Genomic DNA, 24,772 nt, shown 5'->3' with positions numbered 1-24,772 from the left:
CCTAATATAAATGTAAAAATACGGCAACGACATTGTTGCTGCATGTGTGTAATTTCAGTTGCAGATACCTTAAGATACAAGCAATTTGTAATCATAAATTTGTCACCATCAGCAACACGGAAGCTTGTACCCGTATCCTTAACAGCAACTCTCAAGGATACATCTAAGTCAAATGCATCTATAAGGGCCATGGTTGACTTGCATATCCACACCTTTAGTTTACTGAACTTGCATGTAAACGTCTCTTATGTGACTCTCCAAGTGCAAGTGGATATAAGACTAACATATGTTCAACTCTAAATACGATCGCAAGTAGTGTGTATGAAAGTGCAGTTAAATTAATACATCACATTTTTACAGGCCGGCAAATGGATGTCCAGCTCAATCCGAAGGTTGTGGGCACGCAGGTTGTGATTAATGGAAAGTGTGAGGATGATGGTGAAATAAAAGGAGGAAGAAAAGTCTTCCAGATTAGGGTGTGAGGAGGTAACAAGAAAGTTGGTGATTCATATTGGACTGCAGTGCGAACACTCAAAGGAGTGGAGGGCAGTTAAAATACGTTTCAGAAGTCAATATGAGGTATAAGTGCACACCATGCCACCATGCTGGCATGGTGTTTTAGAAAGGGATATATTTTAGAGATGATGCATAAGATGATGATGATGGACAGCACAATGGCTAAGTGGTTAGCACTTCTGCCTTACATCACTGGGGTCATGAGTTCAATTCCCAACCATGGCCTTATCTGTATGGAGTTAGTATGTTCTCCCCATGTTTACGTGGGTTTCCTCCGGGTGCTCCGGTTTCCTTCCACACTCCAAAACCATACTAGTAGGTTAATTGGCTGCTATCAAATTGACCCTAGTCTGTGTGTGTCTATGTTAGGGAATTTAGACTGTAAGCCCCAATGGGGTAAGGACTGATGTGAGTGAGTTCTCTGTACAGCGCTGCGGAATTAGTGGCGCTATATAAATAAATGATGATGATGATGATGATAAGTGAAATTAGCAGGGTTTGCTTAATAATTAGATATGATGTTAGAAGGAAAGGTCTAGGAGGATACTATTTTGTATAAGCTTAGTTTAAGATGCTGGTGGGACTACCAGGATGACGTGGAAGATAAGAACTTAGTAGTGGAGAGATAGTAAAGGAAGATTTGGTGTAGAGAGATGAGTTTAATCATTGTCAGTGTAGAAGTGAATCTGGAAGCCAGGAGTTTATCAGATTGCTAAGAGAGAGTGGTGTACAATGAAATCAGAAGGGAGCCTAGGACAGAGTTTTGAGGTACTCAAACTGAAAGTAAGTGGGAATACACAACTTTGTGTAAGACACTTTAGTGCCTCATTTAGACAAAATTATTGTTTGAATGTATGAGAGAAAATATGGCCACATAATTATAGTTGTACATGTGGAATTTTTTTGCATTAATCTTAAGATATGTGCAACTTGTAATCTAGTGTATAGATTCATCCATATAAAAGATGCAGCCGTCATCATCAACACAGAAAATGACACCTTGTCTACAGGACATGTAAATATACTCATCCTAAAGGTGTATCTTAAGGATGTATACAAGTCAAAACTGAACGCATCTCTAATGGCTGTGATCAACCTCCAAACCCAAATTATACTTAACTTACACGTCAACGCCCCGACACTCCTCTCCAAGACACAAGTCTAAGATGCACAACTCTAAATATGATGATGATGTATGCGTAATACAGAAATGTGTATTTTTACAAACCGCAAATGGACTAGCACCTAACTCTAAATTAGGCCCCAAATGTGTGAAAAGAAAACCAGGAAAGCTGAGTGGTGAAGGCCAAGAGAATGTTCAGGTTTGGGGAGGAGTGGGTGGTTAAAAGCTGTTAAAACGTCCAGGAACATTATAAAGCACTTGGCAATGAACAGGTAATTTGTCAGATTAGTAAATGGAGTGTTGTGAATGGAAGATTAGATTATAAAGGGTCAATTAGGTTATTTTCAAAGAAGAATTGTATCATACAGTTATATGTCATTCATTCTAAGAACTGTGAAATGAAGGGGAGGAAAGAGATGAGTCACATGTTACTAAGACAGGTGAAGTCAACTGAGCTTTTATTTCAATAGATGTGACCAGAGCATGCTTTTTGATATGTGCCAGTAGAAAGGAAAAGGTTAAATATATTAAAGGTTTTTTTTAGAGAAAGGGATGTAGAACAAAAACATTAAGAGGGAACAGGGTCAAGAGGTGCTTAAGAGAGACAGATAATAATTTAACAACCTCCTCAAATGTAACAGGATTAAAAGAAGAAAGGAGCGAGGGTGGTGAAGAGGTGAAAAAAGTATAGGTGTATGAAAAATGCTGTCAGGAAATCTCGTTTCTTATTGAGTCTGTCTTATATTTGAAGTGGCTGGTTCTGTCTTGAGCCATAAATGAGTTAGTAGAAGGCTGTGAAGGAGGCAGCCTAGACAGTAGAAAGCAGAAAAGAGTTAGAGGTATATTTACTAAACTGCGGGTTTGAAAATGTGGAGATGTTGACTATAGCAACCAATATGATTTGAGCTGTCATTTTGTAGAATGTACTAAGTAAATGATAACTAGGGGCCTGATTCATTATGGATCTTAACTTAAGAAACTTCTTATTTAAGAGTCCTGGACAAAACCATGTTACAATGAAAGGGGTACAAATTAGTTTTCTGTTTTGAAATACTATTGAAATACTATTTTTTGATGTAGCACACAAATATTAACTTTAAATTTCAGTGTACAAATAAGCTATCAAGTATTTGTGTGCTACATGAAAAAACAGTCAGTATTTAACTTATGTGCAAAACAGAATACTAATTTGCACCCCTTGCATTGTAACATGGTTTTGTCCAGGAGACTTAAATAAGAAGTTTCTTAAGTTAAGATCCTTAATGAACCAGGCCCTAGAATCTGATTGGTTGCTATAGGCAACATCTCCACTTTTGCAAACCTACAGTTTAGTACATATATCCCTTGAAGTTCAGAGTAGAAAATGTTTTCTAGTGATATAAAATAGGTTTGTCAGCTGCACTGACGGTTTGTAGCTGTGTAGGGTAGTCCTGTAGTTAAGAAAATAGGGAACAGAGGTAGATTTGCACCATCAGAGCTCAAGATCACAGCAACACCCGTGGAGGCACCTTAAACTCTTAATATGCCGCAGGTGGACCTATTTCTGTTTTTGTGGGATGGGATGTATTAAGAGCTATATTATCAATGGTAAATTGTGAGTCGTACTGGATTATCATAATGAGGGAATGGTGAATTTTGGAAAGTGGAAACTGTGCTCAGATGAGAGAATAGAGAAATCAGACCACAGCAAGAGATGAAAGGAATGTTCAAATCTCCAAATTTGACAAAGGGTGTTCCTGAAGAGAGAAAGCCAGGAGGAGAGGTCATCAAACAAACGTGGGATAGGACCAAGCAGATGATAGATAACAACTATCCGAATAGATATAGATGAAAAGAGGCATATACCGTGGACCTAAAGAGGAGAAGGTGACAGAAGATGGTGCTGGTGAACCTTGAAATATGCAGGTTGGAATCAGGAGTACACCAACTCCACCTTCTTAACATTTGCTAGGTCTTGGAAGATTGTCATAGAAAAGTGCAATAGAAAAAGCAGACTTAGACTCAGAAAACTATGTTTCAGTAGAAAAAAGATTAAAGGAGTTATATAAAGAAATCAGTTTATTACATGTCAATGGTGCATTCAAGAGGGTGCAGCATAATGGAATGCTAAGCAGTGCTAAAGAAATGAGATTAGCAAGGTTGTTGCATTTAAAGGAAGGAGATGCATCTTAATCAAGAGCAGAAGGAAATATGAGGTGGCTCTGGGTTTGGAGAAATAATGCCAACAGAAATGAAGGGATAGAGAAAGTAAAGGAGTGTGAGATTTTTTGCAAATATTTGTTTCACATGGAGATGGTTCTGGAACATATGACTTAAGAACTAGAGATGCTCAGGCTCGGTATCCCAAGAACCGAACACACCTGAACTTAGTTGATCCGAGTACCGATTTTGCGCTATTTTGGATTTGCAAACGAGGCAAAACATCATCATGATGTCGTCGGATCTCGGATCTCGCAATTTTTGGATTTCATTTTAAGATCCAACATAACTGTGGGTGTGAGGGAGGGTGGTCCCCAGGACAATTCCATCTTGCACCATTTTTCTTTTCTGCCACTGCTGTGTGCCAATGTGTCCTAGATGTTCTAGGAACTGCTATGTGTTTGTCATTGCTCTGTCACTTACCATCCAGCCAGGTCGCTGCAGTATTTGTCCGAAAGTGTATGTGTGGTACCCCAAAGCCCTGTTGAACAGCACAGAGGAAGTGCATAAACGCTTTTAAAACGCAGGGCTACAAGGGGTTAATTGTGCTCCTGAAAACTTGTGCCCAGGAGTGATTGACAGGAGGAGGATGAAGGCCTTGATTGGCTGGGTGAGTAACAGGAAGAGGATGTGCAGGAAGGAGGAGAAAGAGAGAGCAGCATGGTAGAAGGAACAAGGGGGAGAACGTGCAGCCGAGCAGAGACAAGAGTGAGCGGCTGCCAGAACTGTGACATTGCCAGCAAAGCGGACGGAGAACAGCTGGGGACACGCAGTGGGCGCCAAAGACAGTCTCCACTAACTGCAGAACCGTCTCAAGGTAAAACCCTAGCCTGCAGTGTACTGCACACACCCCAGTGTCAGAGAGAAGAGTGATGAGAGAATCTATCCAAAACTGACATTGCATTCTTGTACAAGGAAGGATTGTGAGAGCTTTTCCCCCAGATCATACCTTTACACAGGCTGCAGGAAACAATTAAGACGGTCGTTTCAGCTATATCCTGTGTGTGTGCTGATATCTGGACACCATACCCTGTTGCAAAGCACATGTGCTGATAGAGATTCATTGACTGTTGAGAGAACAGCGCCATCTTGTGGCTGAAATGAGCAACAGCCCTGCTTTCTACTATAATACTTAACCCTTGATGGAAACCTCTGCAGGACATTGGAACACTACCAAATTCCTGTGCACAGGTCAGCCCAGGACTGAGTGGAAAATGTGGTAACGTTACCAGGGATAATATTGGTGCACCAAATGTTTTAGATGATGTTAATGTTATGTGATTTACCTAAGAATTGATTTATTAATATTGAAGGTGTGACATTCAGTGTTAGTGGTACCGCTGCAATTCAAGTTAACTCAGCAGTAGATGCTAAAAGTGGGGCGCCTGACCCACAGGGAATAGCACGGTACCCCAAACACCTGAATAAGAAGTAGCCCTCTAGTGGGCGCGGTAGTGAACGTAAGAGTCTTGATGGGTTATTATTGATGGTTTTTGCATCATCACCAGTCAGATATTGTTAACGTAAAAGTAGTAACTGTGATTACCAGTGTGCCTTATTAGACAATGTGCATTGAAGATGTTATCAATATTCTGCCTTATACTCACCAAGTGTATGTCATATGTTAAATGCTATTGTGCTCTATGCTGATCAGATGCATTATTTTGTCATTACTATTGAGCTGAAGGGGTCACTGGCGCGATGTCTTACCGAAACTATCCTTACCGCATTCTCAATAAACCCAAGTTGTTTGACCAATCCTTGTCCCTTTCATTGAAGTTTTTATCTCCTGAGCACCGGATATCCGAACAGAAAAGAACCTGACTCGTGTCTGGAGAACAAGGTAAGGGAAGGATTCCCATCAGTACTCGACCACCACATATGTAAATAATATTGTGATCTGTGAGATGGTCAAAATTGACTGCAAATGAGTTGAAATTAGTGTTTATGAGGTTAATAATGATGTAGGAACAAAAAAATAGGAAAAATATGTGATTTTTAGCATATTTTAAGATTTTTTCTAAAAAATCCAAAACGAAAACACACAAGGGCGGTTTTGCCAAAACCAAAACCAAAACAAAAAGCTAATTCAGATCCAAAACCAAAACCAGTTCACGGGGGTCAGTCAGCATCTCTATTAAGAACCGGTAGTAGCTGTGAAAAGTCAAGCAAGGACTGACTGTTTAATAAGAGAGAGCAGAAAATAGAGGAAGAACATAAAAAGGAAAAAATACATGGAATCATTAGACAGTGGGATTAAGAAAGGATGGCAAATTGAGAGAGGTTCCATAAACAGTGGCCCCAGAGAAACTCAGCTGTATGATAAAACTATGGCTGAGCTGTAAATATTATCTTGAAAATATTATCACTTCAACAAAATTATAATTTATTTGGGTGTTCCCCATAGTATGCCTAAATTGGATGGAAAACACAATGCTGAAGTACATTTTATGAATCAAAAGAAAACATACACATGAGTAGAACTGAACCTTTTAAAAAGATACAAGCCAGGTCTTGATGTGTCATGAGAATATCTCAATGAATAGTGAAGGCAACAGTTGTTGATAATACATATACAGATGAGTAATGAATGATATGGATATGGACAGGGGCGGATTGGCCATACAACCTACCGAGACTTTTCCCGGTAGGCCGCTGGCCTCAGAAGGCCGCTGCATGTATTTTTTCTTTTTAAAAAAATTAAAATTATAAGTCCCCGCTCCCCCCCCCCCGGAACGGGTGCTAGTGGAGGGGGTCTGTGTGATAGTGGATGGCTGGCCCCTCCTTCGGGACCAGCCACCTTCCTGAATGTGGCCGCGGCGCGGTTCCCTGTGTCTGGCTGCTTCCTCCTATCAGAGCTATAGACGGGAGTCACATGGGACGCCACCTGTCACGTGATGCACATCCCATGTGACTCCTATCTATAGCACTGATAGGAGGAAGCAGCCAGACATGCAGAGCGGCAGGAAAGGCTGTCTGCATCTCTCAGACAGCGGATGTTACAAGGTAAGTGTAAGTGGGAGGGGAGAGGAGAGTTATGCTAATACAGTGTGTGATTGGGGGGGCTTTTAGTATATAGATAGTGTGTGAGGGAAGGAGGGGTATGTTAATATAGTGTGTGAGTGTGATGGGGGGGCTTTTAAATTAATAAAATAAAAAAAATTAAATAAATAAATAAATATATATATATATATATATATATATATATATATATATATAGTGTGAAGGGGGGTTCTTAATATTAAGTGCAAGGGATGGAAGGGAGGGGGGTTCTTAAAAGAGAGTGTGAGGAGGTTTCTTGATATCATTTATGTGGGAGGTAGGCTATTAAATTAATGGTGGTGTTTAGGTGGGGGCTAATTATTTAATGGGTAATATCTTATTTGTGGGATGATGGTGGGGCAATTTCATTTATTGGTGGGGCCTATTAATTTAAGATGGGGAAGCTTGGGGTCTATTAATTGAATGTGGTGCTGAGTTTGGGGAGAGGATGGCTATTTAGTAAATGTATATGCTATTGATTTAATGCCGGGGATGGTTGGAGTTTTCTAAATTTCATGTACCCATTTTTTTTTCCAAATAGGTCCTCAAACATTCCAGAGAAGCAGCAAATGAGCTAAAGACACCAGCAGCTACAGGAGGTGAAAATGACAAGAACAGGACACACGTATACAGGTACACACACTGGGCACACATACTCTGGGCACACACACGGGCAGACACACTGGGTGCACACACATACTGAGCCCCGCCTACAACTTATTTGGCCCCTCCCACATGAGGCCACTTTCAGACTTTTTTCCAGGGCCACTTTAAGTTCCCAATCCGCCCCTGGATATGGAGTATAAGGATAGAGCAAAGCAGAGGTTAACAAAAAAAAATCAGCAAATTAACCAAGGTATAAAGGTACATTTTGATTGTTTTATCAATGTTATTGAATATATCCTCCTATGTAACTAGTACTTTTCTTGTCTGGAAGTTACTTTCTGGATGGGAGGGGTGACACTATCTGTTTCATATTAAATCCTATATCCATGTCAACTTTAAGTAAAATAATGATTGTACACAGGTGACTGACTCACTGATCTCTGTTAATCCACCTGTGAACAATCAAAAATGGATTAAAATCTGATGTTGCTCAGCCAAGACTAAAACACACGTTTCAGAAGAACTTGATATCAGCTAGACATTTCATTCCTGTCCCGCTACAGTACAAGGGTGGTGGTGACTATATTATAGCATAGAGGACACCAATAGACTAGTCGGAATCTGCTAAGCTTCCATGACGTTGATGGAGCTTTGGTTCCACAGCAGATTTTTGTATTTGAGCACACAGCAGTGACAAAATCTGGCATCCCCACAACCTCTCAGATTTCTTCTCATGCTCTCTGTGAAGTGGAGCGGGCTTCAGCCACGTTCAGGCTGGGAAAGGCTGGTGGGAGTCAGACACACAGCCGGACACAGCTGCTGCAAGGAATGTAGATGAAGGTTGTGAGCGAACAGCAGTTCTTTGACCTTTCACTAGTGGCCATGTCACACTTGTGATATTTTGTATTCGTGTAGACAGCTCGAACACTACGGCAGAAAAGAATGTTCCCAAACCGTGGCAACGCAGACAGCACGTTCACAGATACATACAGCCATTTGTCCTTATGGAACCCTGAGATCAATGAATGTTCGTTTTATAAGAGGTGCACAAATGATACAAATGCAATGGATAGATAATCCCGTTAAATAATATGTTTAAAAAAAACTTGACCCTACAAATAATATATACACACACATATATATATATATATATATATATATATATATATATATATATATATATATATATATATATATATATAAAACTAAAAAAAAAATATCTACAAAAATGATGTATGTCTAAAAAAGAATATAATTAAAAAAATATTTATATCTAAATAAAATGATTTATATGGATCATATAGCCCGCTAAACACTTTTTACCCTTGCAATCTGGCTGGACCAATATTCAATATGTAGAACTTAACCTCATGTATCAAGCTTCTATTGTCCTATAGATTGTAAATTGCATCTCTCTGTCTGTATTACCCAGGATTATTTTATTACTGTGTTTGTTCCCAACTGTCATATGATATATATATATATGCTATATGAGTAAATGTTGATGATGATACTCCTGTAAATAATATTTTAGTGTTGATTCGCTAAAGCTGTGTATTATGGGGAGTAATGCACCCCTGCTGTAAATTATTACATTAGAAGTAATGTCAGATTTCTGTTATCTATATAAAAGCACTCAGCCTACAGTCTCATCATTTGTTACACTTTTATCTATGTCAAGGTGCAATGGTCCACAAAATAACACTAACATAGTCCAATGCAGTGAACAATTACAGGTAAATTAAATTGCAAAACAAACAGTGATTTTCGGAGCTGGAGCACCTTGAGGGGACCTCCAACCAGGGGTTTTAACTGAAGGAAATGTGGAACATGTAGTGATGAAATGGAGGGTAGGAGAGAAAGGAGAGGGACAGGACACGCCTAGGTGGAAAAATAGTGAATGTTGCATGATTATTCTCGGCCATGGAGAACTATTAAGAAGTCAGGAAGGTGTACTTTGAAGTGAGCATCTCATGGCTCCCAAAATTTGCTAAAAGACTTTCCTGGGTGATTAACCATGCATGTCATGTATTCCATTCAATACACATACCAGATTCTGTTTATAACTGATGTGATGGTAGAGGCCACTAGCGACTTCTAGTCTGCTGCTAGCTGGCAGGTGGTGGCAGATATAATGTGTCACAGCATCCTACTTTTATTTGGTCACAGAACTCCATGGTGACGTCTAGTATCCCTATCACTTACAGTAGAAAGTGCATTATCCAACACATTATTGACCAGCTTTACTTACCTTAGATCCACTATCCAGCTCTACTACCAGTGCAGCCTCTGCATAATCAGTTATAGTTTTCATAGGAGCAGGTGTAAGCTGGAAATCAGAAATGATGTGACAGGCTGTACGTGTAACAGCTCATAGCGAGGGAGTGGAGTAATGAAAAGCAGCCGTGGTGGTGGTTAGTGATGAATGGTAGATACAAGGTAAGTGTGACTATAAAGTTCGCTACTAAAATAACTTACTTTAGAAAGAAAACAAAATAAATTTAAAATTAATTCAAACAAATGAACTAAACTAATTAACTAAACTAAATGAATTAAAAATTAACATATCTGTACTGGAAAATTCCAAATTCTTCATAAATGTAATACTCCAAGACTTAATAGTCTATAATTATCAAGTGGTTTCAGTATGCAGATTAGGAACTGTATAGAGAATAATCTTAGCATTGTATGGACTTTACTTTGTATTATTCATATTTAGTTCATTTGTTTTAATTAATTAAATGTATTTTGCTGTATTTTCATTTATATGTTTACTTATTTTACGTGCCATCCATAATAGTAATGGCCTTTAAAATATTTGACTCCAATATTCTCATTTTAATTATTCATTACATTTTACTGACACAACTAACACAAGAGGGTAAATTTATCAAGCTGTGTGTTTGAAAAAGTGGAGATGTTGCCTATAGTAACCAATGTGTTTCTAGTTATCATTTATTTAGTATATTCTACAAAATGACAGCTAGAATCTGATTGGTTGCTATAGGCAACATCTCGACTTTTTCAAACCAACAGTTTAGTAAATATACCCCACGGAGTGATACATACCCTTTGAATTCTGGTTTTAGCAAGTGGATTTGGGAGATCCACAAATCAAGGGCAGCACTTCATTTGAACATTCACTTCAAGGCAGCATTATTCTTTCTAAGAATATTTTGAAATCTTGTTGGACAACTTATCCCTATTTACACGTAAGTCAGGTATCTCCTTGCTTACTGAAGTTCTAAGCTATGGACAATGCTGTGGGAGCAGGTTATAGGTGACTCAGACCCTATGAATGTAACAGTACAAAGAGTTAAATTTAAGACTCTGACACTACTGAAAGGATCGCTAAAAATTAATGCTTTTGGGTTTAAGGATGCATAGGAGGAAATTTATGAAAACTGGGGCACCCAATCAAATTCTGGCACACATTTCTAAAGCACAGTTTTGAAAGTTAAAGCAAACTTCTGATTGGATGCTATGGGTTACAGCACTTATTCCACACAGTTAAATATGTAGCAGTATTCATAAATATCTCCCATTTCATTTTTATCTTCATGTATTACAGGTTTTCCACTCTAATATTCTGACTGAATAATATCTGCCAAGCTTAGTAGTAATAGTTAACTGGAGGTTGTGTTTGGCCTTCTGGTCAACTCATTTTCTGATGATTTAACATATGATGATTTAACATAAACTCCAAATTCTCTCTATCACAGAGCACAGCTATCTTTGTTTAAACAAATCGTTGGCCGTCTTCCAGCCATGAGTGTCCGAGAAATCGTTTATGTCGCGTCTCTTCCATGTTTAGACAAGGACCCGGGTGTTCAATCGTAACATCACACAGAGAAGAAACAATTTAGTCCCACCAACTGCTGTCAAAAACACCAAAGATACGTTTGTTTCTGCCAGGCAGCCCATGAATTATGAAGGTCTCCACTACAGGAAAATTACATTTGTTGACTTGTAAATGTTGTTCTGTGATTCTTGCTAAATACATTGTTCATCTTTGTGTTCCCTCTCTGCTTTTTAGTCATTTATTTATATCATCAAGTAGAGATGTTTTTCTTTCATCGTATTCACTAGTCAATAACACCATGCATCTTACTGTGAAAATCAGGAAGGGAAAGGATTCACACGCATAGAATGGTCAGGAGAAAAGGGGACTGCAGGCATCAGGATCCAGCACCTATGGCAATGACCTGGATTGCCTGCGGAGATGCAGCACATCCACAGAGGACAATCGGGGCCTGATTTACAATTTGACACAATTTCATTCTTGTGGTATAAAAATATGTATTTCTGCATTGTGCATGTGCACCAAAATGCATCCGTATCTAGATGTGTTCGTATGTTAGACTTGTGGAATTGGGATGGGGAGCATTACTTGAGTACAGTAAGGGCATGTACATGTAAGTGTAGTATGCCCTTTGGAGATGCGATATAATTAAACTTAGAAGTATCCCCAGACATGCTCTTTAGGACGTATTTGTTTGCAGCCCTGGGGGTAAATGTATCAATATGCGGGTTCTTCAACACCCGCGTGTTCAGCCTCTTCCGCGATTAAATTTCAAGCGGCGCTGCATTGTAAAGGGTTAACTTCCCTTTACAATGTAGCGCCGCTTGAAATTTAATCGCGGAAGAGGCTGAACACGCGGGTGTTAAAGAACCCGCATATTGATACATTTACCCCCCGGTGTAGTGATATATTGATGACGATGATGATGTCACTTGCAGCACTCTCTGACCACTTCTGATTGGCTGCTTGCGTACTGATCTCTAGAGCTGATTCGTTCATTAGTGGTGAGTTTAAGTCAAATTGCGAGCATCTATTCAAATTAGAGATGTTCACTGACTCCCATGTTCTGGTTTTGGTTTTGGATCTGGATTAACTTTGTGTTTTGGTTTTGGCAAAACCGCCCTTACGTGTTTTAGTTTAGGTTTTGGATCACGATTTTTTTTCTAAAATCCCTCTTTCTTTTTTTTTGCTAAATCACGTATTTTTGCTTTTTTTCCCCCTACATTATTATTAACCTCAATAACACTAAATTCAAGTCATTTGTAGTAAATTTTGACCATCTGACAGGTCACAATATTATTTTCATACACTTTCAAACAAAGACTGCAGATTTAGAAGACCAAGCCTGCCAGACCTATTATTTGTATTTCAGCAATGACAATTAGCAATGGAGCTCTCCTCTTTGTATGTTACCTATATAACACAATGCAATGTGACTGCAGATTTAGAAGACCAAGCCTGCCAGACCTATTATTTATATTTCAGCAATGACAATTAACAATGGAACAATGGAGCTCTGCTGAATGTCACTAGAGGCTGTGAAGAACACTGCTATCCCTCCTCTTTCTTTTTGTCATGGTTCAAATACAAGTGCAGCTTAGGAGCCAGGAATGAGGTGGAAACACACAAAGTTTATTGCTGAATACTGAATATACAGGAATATGCAGGAATAAATACCAGGTAGATGTCTGATGAAGGTAAGTGGTAATATGGAGAGATCCAGGCAGCATGAAACCAAAAGCACAGCAGAGGAAAGGAATAACAGGATGGGACAACAATAACCAGCCCTGAATGCTGGGAGAGACAGGTATAAATGGAACACACCCAGGTGCATGAGATAATGAGTGAAGCAGTGTTAACTCCTAAGGAACTAGGAGCACAACAGACACAATAGCAGCACCTCTGGTGATCAGAGGTACTGCTGCTAGCACATAAGATGAACACAAATGATAAAGTGCAGGAGGCAGGAGCTGCCAGGCAAAGCAGTATGCTGCCGGCAGTTCGTGACACTTTTCTACCTATGTCGCTGCCCAACTGCTCTAGAGACTGCCAAGAGCTGTGCTACCCCTTCTGTGACCCTCTGTGAAATGGCACAGGATCGCCGTGGAGGGCGGTACTTATAGAATTCAAGGCTCGCAAGATCCGAGATCTGACGACGTAACAATGACGTTTTGCCTCATTTTCAGTTCTCGGACTTCAAATTTCTTATTTGTCATTTCCATTTGACAGCTGCAGGAAAGATTTACATTGGGATTATAAAGCAGTAATGACGGATGTGAGAGTGTTTCATTACATTTTATATGGGAAATGTGACTTTTGCATTTTATTACCAACACTGTCAAGACACTATTCTCTCTTGTGTATATGAAATTTCCTTACATTATAATGTGCAGAAATCGGGAAATGCGTCTTGTGCTTTTATAACTAACACTGTCAAGCTGTATCTCTACACTAATGTTGGTTATTATAAGCATTTGTACGCCTGACATAGAAATGTTTTCAGTCGGATGTATCTTGAGATATGAGTGACCCAACTTCCTCACAATTTGTGCAACATAATTTTTTACGTGTACATTCGGGCACAAAATGCATCAAAGTCTAAATCATGCCTGAATAATGTTTGTGAGTAATTGAACAGTGACATTTTTTTATTTGATCCTTCAACTTTTTAACATAGACACATCTGTGGAACATTGTTTGCTCTACCATACCCAAATGACATATTAATTAGTCAAAATAACATCTAATCATCTTTCTGTGAAATACATTGTGAACTGTGATGATAGATTACACACTAATAAGTTTAATTAACACATTGTAGTACACAGAAGAATGTAAACTTTTGAGATATATATTAATTATATGTACAGTCATAAGCAAACTTTTTGAGAATGACACAAATATTGGTTTTAACAAAGTTTGCTGCTTCAGTGTTTTTAGACCTTTTTGTCAGATGTTGCTATGGTATACTGAAGTAACATTACAAGCATTTCACAAGTGTCAATATTTGCAGTGTTGATCCCCGAGCCTCTTAGTTATCACTTTTGCCTTTTGGCAAGGTGCTCCATCATGCTGAAAAAGGCATTGTTCATCACCAAACTGTTCTTGGATGGTTGGAAGAAGTTGCTCTTGGAGGATGTTTTGGTACCATTCTCTATTCATATCTGTGTTCTTAGGCAAAATGGTGAGTGAGTCCACTCCCTTGGCTGAGAGCAACACCACACATGAATGGTCTCAGGATGCTTTACTGTTGGCATGACACAGAACTGATGGTATCACTCACCTTTTCTTCTCCAGACAAGCGTTTTTCCAGATGCCCCAAACAATCTGAAAGGGGATTCATCAGAGAAAATGACTTTACCCCAGTCCTCAGCAGTCCAATCCCTATACCTTTTGCAGAACATCAGTCTGTCCCTGATGTTTTTCCTGGAGAGAAGTGGCTTCTTTACTGGCCTTCTTGACACCAGGTCGTCCTCCAAAAGTCTTTGCCTCGCTGTGCATGCAAATGCACTCACACCTGTTTGCTGCCATTCCTGAGCAAGCTCTGCACTGGTGGTGCCCCGATGCCGTAGCAGAATCAACTCATAGATCCGGTCCTGACACGTTCTGGATGTTCACATCTATTGAACCTTTCTCCTTGAAATTCTTGATGATCCGATAAATGGTTGGTTTAGGTTCAATCCTTGCCTGTGAAGTCCTTTTGTGCAAAGCAATGATGACTGCACATGTTTCCTTGCAGATAACTATGGTTAACAGAGGAAGAACAATAATTTCAAGCACCACCCTGCTTTTAAAACTTCCAGTTCGTTATCCTAAGTCAATCAGCATGACAAAGTGATCTCCAGCCTTGTCCTGATCAACCTTCTCCCCTGTCCCCTGTGTTAACGAGAGAATCACTGACCTGATGTCAGCTGGTCCTTTTGTGCCAGAGCTGAAATGCAGTGGAAATGTTGTTTTTGTCATGGCAAAAAGGGACTTTGAAATTAATTGCAAATCATCTGATCACTCTTCCTGACATTCTGGCAAATTTTATGATGGCAAATTGCTGTCATAAAAACTGAGACAGCAGATTTTGTGAAAAATAATATTTGTGTCATTCGCAAAAGATTTGGCCATGACTGTTGCGATGTTATGTCAATCCCTGCCCATGACTTCACAGAGGTGTCACAATTTCAATGCTGGTGATAGCTCCTGTTTGATCTGGTGTGCCTTGTATACTGACCTGCTATGCTATTAGTTTCTGACCCGGATTGTTTAAAAAAATTGCTGTCTTCTACTGTGTTTTGACCGAGGCTTGTTTAACGCATTTGCTCATATTTCTCTACCTGCTCTGACCTCTGGCTTGTTTAAAGGAACTGCTGTCACCTCCTGTGTTTGACCTTGGCTTGTGTTACGGATCAGTTATTATGTCTCTACCTGTCCTGACCTATGGCTTGTTTAAAAGGAGCTGCTGATATCTCCTGGTCCTGATATAGGCTTGTTTGTTTTCACCCTTTTATGCCTGGCCCAGAGTTCTGCTATTGACATCCTGGTTGCTCACTAACTGCTACCGTGTGCTGTCCACTCCATCAGGCAAGCACCAAATTCACTCATGATGTTAAAAGCAGAATTAGGGCCTCATCTGGAGCATGCAGAGTGAAGCACAAGTCGGAGTTTACAGTACATGCGCCATAGTAGCACTTCTCAGACGAGCCCCCCACCCCTTTCCACCCTCAGTTTGAAAAGAATAACAGGGTGCTGGAGGGCTGTAGCAGCACCTCCTGGCTTTCCCCCAAATTTGGCTGTATATATATAAATAAATATATATATATATATATATATATATATATATCTATCTATAATATAAATGTCTAGTGGCGTGTGTTAGTCTGTCTGTGTGTGGAAAAAATAAAACCAAGCTGTAGCGCCACCTGCTGGGCGGAGTTATACACTGGCCTACTAAATTCTTAGTGTGTGCGGGAAAAAAAAATTCAGAAAGGGCTGAAATTTGGTATACTAAGATGTTTTTAATCTGTTAATTTAATTTGTTAATTGTTAAAAGTGTTTATAAAGATTTTAAAAAAAAATATATATATTTCTTGAAGGAGAAGTGACAGTTGGGAGTGGTTGGTGGTTGCCGGGGGTGACAGTGGGGAGTGGTTGGTGGTTGGTGGTTGCCGGGGGTGACAGAGCGAGAGGAGTGTGATACTCAGGACCGCTGAGAGAGATCCCTGTGTCTGAATAGACATCTGGATAGATGTGGCGATGAAAATGAAGGATGAGGTGATGGAGAAGAATGATGAGGTGGCGACATGTGACAAAACCACGTTAAAAAAGGGCGCTTACGTCGGGAAGTAACGCTCTTCCCCTGAGGAGGCCTGGGCTATGGCCCAAATGCATGACAAGAACCTTTTTAACACCTTAAGTAGCTTGATTTGACTAGAATGCATGAGTATCATGCATGGGTTAACTTGTATATATATATATATATATATATATATATATATATATATATATATATATATATATACACTGTACATGTACCTGTGAATACAATACTCTTCTTTTGCCCCATATACTTCATGTCATGTGCTCTGTAACAGCTAGCAAAAAAAAGTGGTTTGAAATGATCTCATTTAGCACATGTGAAAGACAACAATCATTATAAAACTTGTAAATACAAAGCATGAATCCAAGCAGCGTCAGGGGAAAAGAACATCACATTTTCCTAAGTGTCCCTGTTTACACAGAGGTCCCGCTTTTCTCAGCTATAGATAGATCTTTTTAACTGGCTACCTAAAGTGCCTTAAACTTAGAAGTCATCTTCTAAGTTTAAAATATTATGTAATCTAAAGCCAGTTTTATTGTGACGTATTGTTATTTCTGGTAATTGGATATAGCCTATTTCGTCCTGAATTTCCAATAGGGTATATTGGTAGATATGGAATCTACAGTATATATGTTTGTGTGTTTTGTGGGAGGGGGGTTTGAGATTATACTATTTTTAAGTTATGTTCCCCATTAGAAGGACAAATATATTAATTCAAATATCCCCCCCTCCCCAACACATGTAGATTTTATTGCTGTTTCTAGTATAACATCTGATGACAGTCTGAATGTGCATATATGTAAACTCAGTACACAGCGGGCACAGGTATTGTACCTTTTACAGAGCCCACCCACACATTTCTACTTGCTGTTCTTTTAAACATCAGTGAGTTGGCTGCTACCCGATGGTCCTAATGCACGGACTACAGGTTGATTTTAGCTCCGCCCACCCAGGGGCAAACGCAGGATTTGTAGAAGGGGGTTTCCACACCACGCCACCAGTGGGCGTGACCAGCATGCATGGGGGTGTGGCTATAATTTTAGACAGTGATTGACTGCTCTACAGCTCTTTCTATCCCCATAATATACAGGAGGGGGGTTTCCAGGCACCAGTGTGCCACACTAATCCACAACCTGAGGCAGCAACACAGAGAAGTGCGCAGTTTTATATGCGATTAATCTCAGAAGCTTAAAAATAAGTGCGATAATAATATTAATAATAATGTTCATGTTATTTATATACAGCTTTTTTCACAATAGGACTGAACATTGAAAAACAGGAGTAACCATAATTTTTGAGCTGATGTCTCTCTCCAAAAACTATATTGATTTTAAAGTTACTCATTTTCTAAGATAGCGTTCCGTAAAAACTTAGTTACCGCTGTTGTCTGTAATTCATTTCTTTATTTCAACTAAAGGAGTCGAATCGTCATAAAAGTTATATGTTCGATTACATATTCCCCAAAATAACTTGTTTCAGAAAGCATGTAGCATTTTTGTAATGTAAAAATAAAGAGCTCTAATTTCCTCCGTTATTAATTTGTCAGCTACATCACTTGACAAAAATATCCTGAGGGTATTTTAAAGGGGGGGAAGTGATGGGAAATCAAGGAAAATGAGTTTCTGTACAAACTTGTTAGCAGGAACAGGGTTCCTCAGTGACTGGAGATGTTTAGGTAGAAATGGGACACAATAAATTTATTGTGAGAGCTGTTCTAGGTTTAAAACACTATCAAGTGTTTGTTAGAACTGGACAATATTCTTTAGATCTCTACAGGGAACAGTAAAGAGGTAAAGAGCAGCTTATTAGTATAAAACAATAAAGTGGGTGTACTGGCTGACATAACTTGGTAAAAAATGTTTGGTTCTTGTTTGAATATTTTTACTTTCATTCTTCAAAGCTGCAAATAACTATTGCAGAACCTCCAAAACATCTCCTTGCACCCAGTATCCAGTGCTCAACTCCCGAACTTCTCAAATTTAGTATTGCAGTTACCTGGGCTGACTTTACTATGTTATGCTTTTGTTAAAAGTCCCTTTCATATAAATTAATTCAGCACAAGTAACTGCAAGAGGGGCAGAGCATTTAGCAATTGGTGGCATATGTTATGTTGGAGAGTCTGCTAGGGATCCAATCACATTGTTGGCCAAACCAATATTGATAAGAATACAAACTAACAGTTTACTGTGATGTAAGGAGTTTCGGTAATATAATAGGCTGAAAATTGGTTCAGCACACAAAAAGTCTACATCCACTGTGTGCCATATGTCTTACTGATGTCACTAGTTCCTAGGGGTGGGCTGGGCCGGGGGCAGGGGGGCATCGGCCCCCCGGGCCGATCAGAATTACAGCTGTTAGGGCCGGCCGCCCCCGGATGCAATATCGTCTGTAAAACCTGGCGATAACTGTGATGCATATGTGTGATGCGGCCGCATCACATGACACGTGTCATTTGATGCGGCCGCCTGTACGCCGTGCGCCCCCCGGGCTGACATCTGCCAGTCCGCGCCTGCTAGTTCCTAAGCAATGTATGCTGCATTCATATAACTGTTTCTTGAGTTAACAAAATAACTGCCTACTCTGGGCCTCATCTAGAGTTCAGCGCAAAAGCACTTTTGGCCAAAGACCCGTCTCAGTTTGCACTCCGACAGATGGATCTCCCCGTTGCACCTCTCTGCGCTTAGAGAGGTGGAACGGGTGAGGTAGTGGGCAAGTCTAGCAATGTAAAGGCGTTTTGCATGCTATTTTGAGTTGAAAGCGACTGCAAATAGGTCTCTAGGAGACATATCTTTTGTAGGTACTTTAAACTGGTGCAAGAGACCATGATGTATTAAAAAACAAAGTAAAAAATAAATAATTTTTTAAAAAATAGGTGTGCACCCCCTTCCAAACAGCACATCTAACCCTTGTGTTGTTGGGGGGGACAATTGTTATTTTTGTTTTACTTTTTTATTAATTTAATTATCTGCTTTACAGGGTGCTGTGCATGATACACTTGAACGACGGTCCATAAGGCAGATAAAGGGGTGTGTTTGTGCAATTTGCACAGTATTCTAAGTACTGTGTAAATTACGGGATGCAATTTACACTTACAATTTCAGTGTAAATTGCGTCCGACTCTAAATGAGGCCCTGTGTTTAGGTAATGGCTACACTTTAATAAAGATTGCAGCCCATTAAGAGCCCATAATCTTGTGACAAACAATATATTATTTCACTAATTTCTAACCTAAAAATATTTTGATAACACAATTTTTTCCTGCCTACCATTACTTTATTTGCATGTCACAAATAAACAGTAGGTATATATCAAAAACACATCACCTTGATGCTTACTTGTATTGAAAATAATATTTTTTTTCTTTCTCATAAATGAATGTGTCGGCATAAAACATTCTAAGCTAAATAAAATGGGATTTCTCATATACCGTTGGAAAAATAAAATATTCTCAAGTTCATTTAAAAAACAATACAGACGGGTGGAGACAGATTTTAAGAAATGTCATTTCAGCTGAGAAATATAGGGTAATATTTCAGAAACGACTGTTTGCCCATAATTACACGCTACATTTTAAAACAACAGATCGAAAATGAGTTTTAACATTAAGTTCCCAGCAAAAGTTGTTTTTTTTTCTCTCCCTAAACAATTATGGCAATTTGTGTTTCAAAGTTGTCAAAAGGGCCTACATAGATTAAATCCCTGCATGATTGATTTTTGTGTGATAACACTAGAGGAGTAGTACTAAAATAAGGTTGTTAAACACCCAGATGATGAGTTACTTTGAATACAGCAAGGGCTCTGATTTTTACTGCTGACACAAAGGAGTTGTGACATTATGAAAGCTGTGTAATAGGGATCTGCTTACACTAAAAAACCTCTGATCACTCATCCAAAAGGATTGAAATATTCCGCTCCTTCACTTTATGGCTGTGAAATACTGTTGAAAGTGTAGCGTTGATTGCTAAAACTATGAACTTCTCGCTTCCTCTTTATTTTTATTTTTTTATCTCACCCAACACAGAAGTGATAAAAAACAACAGGACTTTAAAGTGTACTTTCTAACTTTCAATGCTGTTGCAAGAGTTTTTTTCTTCCCCCGTCAAGCAAATACCTACCACTGATGTGTCTGCTTGTGCTGGCATTTTAGAGGTTAATACATATCCATTACCTTTTACATATTAAAGTGCACCTATCCTCTACAATCCTTTGCCAAAACATAATGACATCTATTAACTTATCAATTGTGTAAACTGGAACTTACACCACTGCTTTACCTACTATCTCAATTGTTAATTATTGCCTATTAACGCTATGCTTTAATACACATGCTGTGGTCTGAGGGATTAAACTATGACTATTACTATCCAATCTGCAATTGTATAGGGTATAACAGCTTCAAAACATCCAAATAGTTCATATGTGAGAACCCAAATCCATTTGAATTTGAATGGCTAAAGTATGTCTTACTGATAAGGTCAAACACGAATTTGAAGGGTTTAAATGCATCAGTTATTAACTCTACCAATCATACACAGTTTTGCTTTTAAAGGGTAACAGTCAATTTATAGCTATCATTCTACCATTTAATGGGTTAATAAGTACTTACCATTGACCCTTTTACACACAAACTTATAATTGAAAAGTTAAAGTTTATCACTCTCAAACACAAACTTACATATAAAGGAATAAGCTGCATCTATTGTTCCAACTCTCACATACACGTGCATTTGAAGGGTTAAAGTGCAACCCCCTCCCCCCAACAAAATAGTGTCGCATTAACTATTATCTGATTATTACCACCCTATGGTATCCTAACCTGTCATGTTCCAATGTATAGCAAATAGTCAATGAATACCTCAATACTACAAGATTTATACAAACTTAAAACACATGGGTGAATAATACACAGTTATCATAGTTTGTGAACCTTACATAGGGAAAGACAGATAGGATTCTTGCTGTAGTTTAATTCATAATAGTGTTGAGATGTTTACACTTAGTTAACCTGTGGTTTCGGCTGCCGTGGAACTAGAAGTCCCAGCATGTACTGCCAGCCTGACTTGTAGTTCTACAACAACTGGTTAGGCAAAGGTTGCCTACCTCTGACCTGGAGCAAGACACAGAGACTGACATTTCCACTGTAGGATATTCATATTTAGATATATAAGGTACATGATGATAATCCTGTGTATGCTGTTTGCACTGACCATTTCTCAATGTTGGCCAGTGAGGGGCACTCGAGATTCAGAATATCACACTAAACATTACGATAGATGGGACAGGAAATATCATCTTTATCACTCACCTGTACCAGTCCAGTCCCTTGTCATAGTTCCGATCAAAGAAGTGGGGTTCAGCGCCCACCGCCCTGATGTCCGGGTGGACCCGCAGGAATTCCAGAAGAGCCCGGGTACCCCCTTTCTTCACCCCGATAAGGATTGCTTGTGGTAGCTTCTTGCTTCCTTCCCCCAACGGGGTGAGAGTGCTGGACCCCTCTGACAGCTCACTTCCCATGTCTCGCAAAGGGTATGGCACCCCAATACTGGGGAAAATACGACTCCACTGCGCCCCCTGACGTACGTTTACTTTATGTTCTCTCTTCCTCTGCAGCAGCTTCTTCCTCTTCATAGAGTGCAAGATAGCCAGGTGTGAGTCCAGGTAGCCGACCTCCTCCTCTTCTGTGGCACCGATGATGGGCCCTGGCAGGTTCTGGCAGCGGTCGGCCAGGCAGTAGAAAACATACAGGGACATAAGAAGGGAGCAGAGCATCAGCACAAATGTCTTAAAAATGTTTCTGGACAGTGGCTCAGGTAAGGCAACGGGGAATGCCATGGTCGCCCAAAGCATGCTGAGATCGCCATGTTAGGTAATCAGGGACCACGGTGCCATAGCATTCAGAGATGTCAATCAAACAGGACAGTCCGTTTCTACCGCACCTATACACATGATTCCAACTACCACTATCTTGATAGCTCAGCCTGTCTGTGTGTCTTGTAATCACATGACAATCTCTCTGTGGCACCAAATATTGATTGCAAGCTCTGTGGTACAGCTGAAAGTCCAGCACAGGATTGCTTACACTGCCATCTACCAAACAAAACACTGCACTTGGTCTATTTAATTCATCAGGGTTGTTATGCAATTTAAAAACATTTTCAGGGCTGTCAGAGTGGAAGAAAGGCGCATCACTGAAGCAAATCTGATCTTCATTTGCAATCCAGCACTTTGCAGTCAGCAGTTCATTTTTGATCTCCACCCAATTGTCATTAATGTATCCATTTGATGCTACTGATGTCCCTCTTGTGTATAGCTGGTATTATCCTCAGCATTATACAGGGACATTTTGAAAAGTAATTGCAGCGCCAGCAATTCTTGGTTTGAAGTTTAAGATTTTTTTATGAAGATGTCCTACGCCCTCAGGGTCACTTACTGTACACAATTCCCAGATCTGGTTCTCTCCACCTCCCGTATACACATCTATCTGTCACCGCTCTTCACACGTGGGTACCAAGACTCAAAACTTCTCATTGACATCACAGCGCTGAACATTAATAGAGCTCGACCAATGAGACGCTGGTACTGAGATCAATGAAACGTGGTTTGACCAATCAGGGAAGGAGAGGGTGTGGCTGCAGCTTCACACCCACTATGAAAGATTCTCCCAGCTAAACTGCTGTCAGGTACATAGGTGTTGTGTGTGATGTGTGTATATGTGTGAGAGTGAGAGAGTCAGCCTGGTAAATATTGTAATCAGCAAACCCACTTTTCATTTGCAAACTGTGTTTTGTTTTGCCATTTTAATTAGTTCTTGTTTGACTATTACTTTAGAGCCCATCGTATAAATGAGGTAATCTCAATGATGGCATTCTGAAATTTCTAGCCAAGTTCTTTATGAAAACACCACTAATCCTAAAATACAACTTGTTTTATATAAACGAGCTACAAATTAGATTAGCATATACCTAAACAGGTGTATGGATTTTTGACACTGTGGTTAAGTTTGCTCTGCAAGCTTTTAGGAGTGAGATATAGGAGGGAGTGATGGGGTCCTTTAAGTTCCGATGCAGGTCCTGGGATTAGCTCTCTGCTTCTATTAAAAAGTAATGGTACCCACCAGCAACAGGAGCCTCTCATCATGAACTATGATTGGCTAAGTGAGTTCCATTTACTACCAGCAGTCATTTGGATTTCATTGTAGCATCCTAAATAGAGCTAAGCTAAGGGGTCTATTTATGACCAAATTACTCACATTAATTATCATTTCTTATAGAGATGAGCACACTCGGATTTCCTGAATCCGAGCCCACCAGAACGTTGCCGATCCGAGTCGGGTCCGAGACAGATCCGGGTATTGGTGCCAAATGAAAAATTGAAACCGAGGCTCAGAGTCATAATCCCGCTGTCGGATCTCGCGATACTCGGAACCTATAAATTTCCCGCTAGTCGCCGCCATCTTCACAAGGGCATTGATCAGGGTAGAGGGAGGGTGTGTTAGGTGGTCCTCTGTTCTGGTAGATCTTGTGCTGTGCTGTTTAGTTCTGTGCTGTGCTGTTTAGTTCTGTGCTGTGCTGTGCTGTGCTGTGCTGTGTTCTGCAGTATCAGTCCAGTGGTGCTGTGTGCTGTGCTCTGTCAATTTTGAGTTCAGTGGTGCTGCTGGGTCCTGTGTGATGTGTCCTGTTCAGTCCAGTGGTCCTGTGTCCCGTGCTCTGTGCTTCTAAGGGCATAGTTATTTCCCCAATATGCCCAAGTGTTTAAAGAATTAAAAAAAAGTTAATAAAAAAAATATACAAAAAACTAATTACATTTTTTTTTAATTACAACAAAATTTGCCAAACCAATCCTGCTGTATAAGCCCATTGGTACTGCAATATTAGCAAGTTCACACATTCAGCAGTAAAAGTCCAGTGGTACTGCTGCAATATTACAAAGTTCACACATTCTGCAGTATCAGTCCAGTGGTGCTGTGTGCTGTGCTCTGTCAATTTTGAGTTCAGTGGTGCTGCTGGATCCTGTGTGCTGTGTCCTGTTCAGTCCAGTGGTCCTGTGTCCTGTGCTCTGTGCTTCTAAGGGCATAGTTATTTCCCCAATATTCTCAAGTGTTTAAAATTTTTTAAAAAAGTTATAAAAAAAAATACAAAAAAAAATTAATTTTTTTTTTAATTACAACAAAATTTGC

The 24,772-nt window shown here is 39.6% G+C and overlaps 1 protein-coding gene across 1 annotated transcript in view; it reads right to left on the bottom strand.

Moving 5' to 3' along the window:
- Positions 1-23,108, bottom strand: part of LOC142161398 (heparan sulfate glucosamine 3-O-sulfotransferase 3A1-like) — a 137,301-nt gene extending 114,193 nt beyond the window's left edge. The window contains exon 1 of the mRNA XM_075216972.1: positions 21,902-23,108. Coding sequence (XP_075073073.1) covers positions 21,902-22,443 — 542 coding nt within the window. The 5' untranslated portion in view covers positions 22,444-23,108. The remainder of the gene's footprint in view (positions 1-21,901) is intronic.
- Positions 23,109-24,772: the final 1,664 nt, after the last annotated feature.

The sequence above is a fragment of the Mixophyes fleayi genome, chromosome 6 (genome assembly GCF_038048845.1).
Source record: "Mixophyes fleayi isolate aMixFle1 chromosome 6, aMixFle1.hap1, whole genome shotgun sequence".
In the NCBI taxonomy this organism is placed as follows: domain Eukaryota; kingdom Metazoa; phylum Chordata; class Amphibia; order Anura; family Limnodynastidae; genus Mixophyes; species Mixophyes fleayi.
This window is presented reverse-complemented; position numbering and strand designations above follow the sequence as displayed.